The 6,575-nt window shown below is 44.0% G+C and overlaps 1 protein-coding gene across 4 annotated transcripts in view; it reads right to left on the reverse strand.

The window, feature by feature from the left end:
• mitd1 (MIT, microtubule interacting and transport, domain containing 1) overlaps positions 1-6,575 on the reverse strand; it is a 42,704-nt gene that overhangs the window by 16,512 nt on the left and 19,617 nt on the right. Inside the window, exon 8 of one of the 4 annotated variants that reach the window (XM_043691677.1) lies at positions 5,827-5,839. The exons of 2 other annotated variants lie outside the window; for them this stretch is intronic. In XM_043691677.1, coding sequence (XP_043547612.1) covers positions 5,827-5,839 — 13 coding nt within the window. Of the gene's footprint in view, positions 1-3,638; positions 3,859-5,826; positions 5,840-6,575 lie in introns of those variants that run through there. One more of the 4 variants, XM_043691678.1, reaches the window with a different exon arrangement.

Consider the following 6,575-nt stretch of genomic DNA (forward strand, 5'->3'; position numbering starts at 1 on the left):
ACAAAGTAATTTCCCTGGGGTCGGGGAGTCCAGAACTAGAGGGCATAGATTTAGGGTGAGAGGGGAAAGATATAAAAGAGACCTAAGGGGCAACTTTTTCATGCAGAGGGTGGTACGTGTATGGAATGAGCTGCCGAAGGATGTGGTGGAGGCTAGTACAATTGCAACATTTAAGAAGCATTTGGATGGGTATATGAATAGGAAGGGTTTGGAGGGATATGAGCCTGGCGCTGGCAGGTGGGACTAGATTGGATTTGAATATCTGGTCGGCATGGAAGGGTTGGACCGAAGGGTCTGTTTCCATGCTGTACATTTCTATGACTCTGACGTTTTGAAGGAGTTTCAGGAATTATTGACTATCAACTCAGGCACGGCTAATAGTCCATCTATACTGTGGAAGACTGCTAAGGCCTTACCTAGGAGTTTAGCTATTTCCTATTCAGCTAGCCGGAAATGACAGAAGGAGGAACAGCAGTGTCTACTTGAGACATGGTTGAAAGCCGTCAAGGCGGCACATTTTGTGTGGCCTTCGGTGACTAAGCTACAGCGGATCATGGCCCTCCGGGCTGCCTTGAATTCAATACTGACACAAAAACGCAAAAAAAACCTTCCTTTTACTAGACAAAGGCTGTTCGAATATTGGAATAGGCCAGGGAAGTATTTAGCGTACCTGACGAGGAAAAAAGTATGCCCCTCAATCCACTACTGTAATCAGAGACAGCGCCTGGGTCCTTACATATGATGTTAGAAAGATTAATGAGGCTTTTCAGAGCTTTTACTCTGAACTGTATCGGTCTGAAGGTTGCAAGGACAGGAGGGCTAAAAGGGAGACCTTTTTTAAGAAACTGGACCTCCCAGGGGTAACCTTGAAACAGGCCTCTCTCCTTAATGCCCTGTTGACAGTTCAGGAAATACAGGAGGCAGCTAGCAACTTCAGAGTGGGAAAGCGCCTGGCCTTGATGGTCTCCCGGGTGAGTTTTATAAGGAGTTTGTTGGGATTCTGTCAGGTTGATGTTGGAGATGTACAATCACTCCTATATGCATGAATGCCTACCACCATCTTTGAGCGAAGCTAGTATTTCCCTAATTCTTAAGAAGGGGAGGGTTCCTGAGGATTGTGCCTCATACAGGCCTATCTCTCTATTAAATTCAGATTTCAAGATTCTGTCCAAGGTCCTGGCGCTGAGATTGGAAAGAGTGTTGCCCCATATTATTAAAGAGGGACAGACAGGCTTTATAAGGGGCCGTAGGTCCTCTAATAATAGTAGAAGGTTGTTGAATATGGTTCAAGCTTGTCAGCAATGATCGCTTCAGGGGTTGGTGATTTCCTTAGATGCAGCGAAATCACTTGACCGGGTGGAATGGCCGTATCTTTTTTATGTTTTAGAACAGTTTGGGTTGGGTGGAGTCTTTGCTAGGTGGGTGGAGGTTTTATATCGCCACCCTCTGGCTGCGGTCATGTCTGGGAATTTTAGGATTGGTAGGGGTAATCAGCAAGGCTGCCCCCTCTCACCGTTGTTGTTTACATTGGTGATAAAGCCGCTGGCAGAGGCCATTCGTCAGAACGTCCACATAACCGCTCTGGAAGTGGGATTGAAAGCACACAAGATTACACTGTAAGTGGATGATGTCTTTCTGTTTTTAATCAAACCCAATGACCTCCGTACCCTATTTGATACAATGTATCAATTCATTTGGGGCTATTTCAGGACATAAGATTAACTTTGCAAAATCGGAGGCTATGCCTTTGGGGAACGTTAAGGATGTACCAGAAGTCGAAGGTGGCCCTAAGTTCCATGTTAAGTTGTCACGGGCAGGGTTCAGGTACCTAGGCATTTTTATTACCCCCAAGTTTGATCTGTTATTTCGAACTAACTTTGCTCACTTGTTTGACAATATTAGGCGAGATCTCCAGAGATGAGAGGCTCTTCCAATTTCATGGCTGGGCCGAATATCTCTCATTAAGATTAATGTCCTTCCTCGTTTGCTTTGTCCCATGCGTATGCTCCCTATAATGTTTCCCAGGTCAACGCTGCAAAAACGTTTGGGGTGGTTTGGTTCCTTTGCCTGGTATCATGGTAGGCCCCTCATCAAACTTACTAAATTGCAGTTGCCTCATGGAAGGGGCGGAGTTGATTTCCCAGACATCAGGAGGTATCAATTGAGTTCCCTGCTGTCCTTTGTCTGCGATTGGGTAGGTCCAAACTCAATATGGCTGGATATCGAGGCCTCCCAAGCAAAGTGCCATCTTATTAACCTGTTGTTCATGGATAAGATGAAGACAGTTATGGACCATTGCCGGAACCCCATTGTCATTAGTACAGACAAGGCATGGAGGGCGATGCGTCAGAGTGAGGGTTGTTTATCCAATACTTCACCATTTATGCCTATAGTTGGCATGCCAGGGTTCTGACCAGGGATGATGGACTCAGGGTTCAAACTATGGGCAGCGAGAGGAGTTTCTAGTTTGGAAGACTTGTTTGAGGGGGAGATTATGATGTCTTTTGAGCAACTGAGCCGCAAATGCGGGTTACCCAGCAGAGATCTTTTCCGTTTTTTTTCAGGTTAGGGATTTCATCCAGAAGAAACTTTGCTTCTCACTAAGCCCTATAAGCCCAATACAGAGAGGTTATTGCTACGTTCCACAAGGACCCTTTCGGTTCGTGCCCTCTATTGGCTACTTGATGGCAGGGCCTGGCAGGATACTAACCGGTTATCAGAGGTCTGGGAGCAAGAGCTGGGAGTGGAGATCTCTTCTGAAAAATGGGAGAACACATGGGAGAATACTTGAAAGATCTCAATCTGTAATAAGACATGCGCTACACGGTTAAAAATTCAGCACTGGGCTCATCTGGCACTAGACCGTCTGGCGAAGTTTAAAAAAGGGGCATCTCCAGTGTGCCCCAAATGTAAAATAAGTGTAGGTACTCTTACCCATTTCTTCTGGACATACCACAGGCTCCGTGTTTATTGGAGCACTGTGGCGGGAGAGATAGGGAGGGTATTGAGGACTGAAGTCAAAGTAGACCCGATCTCGCTCCTCTTAGGTTTACCAAATTTACCATCTTTAGACGGGCGTGGGAAGAAACTATTTAATATTCGTGCACACTGTGCACAGAAGAATATTCTGATGAACTGGGTGTCTGAGAAGCTATCGGGCTTGCTGGGATGGCAGAAATTAATTATGGAGCACATTCCCTTGGACTTTTTTACAAACATGGTGCACCACACAACAGACAATTTATATAAGACATGGCAGCCCTACTTGAGTTATTTGGATATAGATTTATCAGTTATCTTAACTAGGGCATTTGTTTAACCAGGATGGTTAGATTTGTCAAGCCCTGGGCCCTTGTGGGTATTTCCCGAGTTTATACAGGTATACATGCAATGCTCCTGTTCCTTTGTTTGGGAGCTTTGCGCTGAGCATAGCTATTTTGTATTTTGTGGGGTTTTTTCTGTTTTTGCTTTTCTTTCTTTTTTTGGTGTTGCTTTGTACAGTGTTAGGGTTTGCTTTGTATTATAGGGTAGGTTAACAGTTAGTAGATAGTAGTTGTATTGTAATTTGTGTTTTTTCTTTTTATTATACTGATATTTGTTTGTTTTTTTCAATAATTTTATATGTTTGTAAAGTTAAAATAATTTGCTAATAAATTTATTTACAAAAATAACTTGCTGATTTTACACCTACTTGTATGCTTGCAACCTCCATACCGTGAATTGCCTTGCTTGTTGGCACTTCATTCAGAGCCAAAGGCTGTCTTTACTGCTGTTCTGAAGAGTTTTTTTTTAAGCACAGACACAAGTTGCCTGTCACTGTTGAAATGGTGGTTGGGAGTGTGGTCCAGAAACATCTGACTGTATGGCAAACAAGATGTAACACTTACAGTAGGTGCCAGCTGCCTGAGTAGCAAACATGTTCATTCAACAAATTGGACATGTCAGAAACTGTTGGGGGTTAGTCCCAAAGGGTCTGTTAGAGATCATGGGCATAGTCCATACACAGACCTTTGCCTCTGTTGTGGTCAGCCATTTGTTCAGGATGCTTAAGGTCCAGGGATCTCTCCTGTACAACCAGCACAAGCTGACAGGGATCTGGTCAGTCAGGTCTAGGAGCTGACTGAACAAGTCAGTCACAGTTCAGGGCAGTCCTGAGTGTCAATCTCTTGAAATTTCCAAAGAATTTGGAGACGGTGGAGAATCAATGGTAGAACGGGTTTGGGGAATCTAATCTTGGGAGGGGAAAGAGACATTTATACTCAAGGGGATAAGGATGGTGATGCATGGGGACTCTTGAGTTGAAAGGTGGGATTTCAGAACAGCATCAGAGAGCATGTAATCTATGCTGTGGGGTAATTGACTGTGGCCTATACAGATGGAGCACAAAGAAACATAAGACCATAAGTAAGGCCATTTGGCCAGAGTCCACTCCGCCATTCAATCATGGCTGATGGGCACTTCAACACCACTTATCTGCACTCTCCCCATATCCCCTAATTCCTTGTGAGATTAAGAATTTATCAATCTCTGCCCTGAAGACATTCAACGTCCTGGCCTTCACAGGCCCACCACTCTCTGGCTAAAGAAATATCTCCTCATTTCCGTTCTAAATTGACTCCTTCTAATTCTAAGGTTGTGCCCATGGGTCCTAGTATCCCTGCCTGACGGAAACAAATTCCCAGTAGATGCAAAGGTGCTAGGAATGGAGGTCAGGTTCTGTATGTACTTTCCAACTTTCCATAATAATTCACAAGCCCAAGGAAAGACCTAAGATCCAGGAGAGACATGGAGCGGGGCACCTTTGATCGCCCTCACTTTATCTTCCAATGTGTGTAACCTGCTCTTGTTCACTCTGTAGCCCAATTAGATCACTTGAAGTGTCTGGAACACATTTATTTTCCCTTCTAAGGCACACACCTGCCTTGGAGAAACGTCTAAGGACTATGTCCAAATTCGCTAAATGGCAACCTGGGGTACACCCGGTAAAATGTTCTCCATTATCTGCTGAAAAGTTACACAGGCTGACGATACCCCATTTATCCGGCTGCGAAAAGCCATTTAGCATTTGTTTGAAATCCCCACAAAGGTGAACTGACCCATTAGGCTTCATAATCAATATGACCAGTGCTGACCATTCCACAAACTGGACTTGGCAGACATCAGCAAGGTGTAGTGCTGGAGCTCAGGGGCAGTTGGGGAGGATGAGTTGAAATTGTTTGTTGAGTACCGTGTGTGAAGGCTGACAGTATGCAGCATGAGCTGTATTGCCAGCCATTACTTTCCCTTCTCGAGAAGCAAATGCTATTAGGAAACAGCTGAACTGCACCCAGGATGGGTGTAGTGTGTATCAGCTTGATGGCTGAAAATACAGCGTCCATGTTTGCTGGATGGTAGTACTTCATAGAGACCAAAACATAAAGCTGTTTATGACATGCAGCTACTGTTATGCAGATGGGGGTGTACTGTACTTTTAAGAGAGTTGAAAGGCTTAGAGAGGCACAGAGTGTACTGGAAACTTTTAAATGTAACATTTGGTCGAACAGCTAGATTAGCTGGGTTACCTGGAGACAAAAAAAACCTCAAATTTGACCAGTTTAAATTATGTCCCAAAATAACAAAATTCAATCAAGTTTGAATTTGGTATTTTGACAATATTAATACCAATGACACAATCCAATGTCTTGGGGGTCTAAGACTGGGAAAAGTTGAACAGTTAAGAGAGAACAGCCAAAAGACCAACACATGTAGGCTGCTAGTAAGAACTCTCTGAGAGGTACCTGTTTAGAGAAGGAGTTTGCACGGAGGAAAAAAAACATCGACACTGACCTGGAGAGCAAATCTATAAAGGAAGATACAAAGAGAAGAATTGACAGTTGGCTGGTTTTGAAATTTGAATTTTTTGGTAAATCCTAATCGGGGACTTTTATTGGACTAGTATTATAGAAGGGAAAGTAAAAGATAGGTTAGAGGAAGGAGTTTTAAATAGTTGTTAATTATTCTCTGATATAGTGAAAGAAATAAAATTACTTTTTACTTTAAATAGTTCTTGGCCTCTTGAATTTTCATAGGTTACTGCACAGGATAAATCTTTTCGGTGTTGCTGGTTTGAATTAAGCAGGGGGGTATACCTGTGTCGTAACACTATACTGGATTTGCAATCATTGCATCACCAATTGCATTCAGTTTGAGGGTACTTAGGGGTCAGGTGATGATCAATGGCAATTAGATATGTGCTTACAAATCTAACTTGGGTATTTCAATAATAGTGTAATTATCAGCGATGATGGTATTAACGGCCAGTCCAACTTCCCAGGGTGTGTGTGTGTGAACCATGCAAGGACTTTAAGTGTCATGTACAGTGTCAGGATCAGTGACTGATGTGGGTGTAAAGTCGGGAGGATCAACCCCACCTCCCTGTGGCCCAACGTTTCAACTCCCCCTCCCACTCCCACTCTACCGAGGACATGCAGGTCCTGGGCCTCCTCCACCGCCGCTCCCTCACCACCCGACACCTGGAGGAAGAACGCCTCATCTTCTGCCTCGGAACACTTCAACCCTAGGGCATCAATGTGGAC

This window comes from Chiloscyllium plagiosum, chromosome 6 (assembly GCF_004010195.1).
Source record: "Chiloscyllium plagiosum isolate BGI_BamShark_2017 chromosome 6, ASM401019v2, whole genome shotgun sequence".
In the NCBI taxonomy this organism is placed as follows: domain Eukaryota; kingdom Metazoa; phylum Chordata; class Chondrichthyes; order Orectolobiformes; family Hemiscylliidae; genus Chiloscyllium; species Chiloscyllium plagiosum.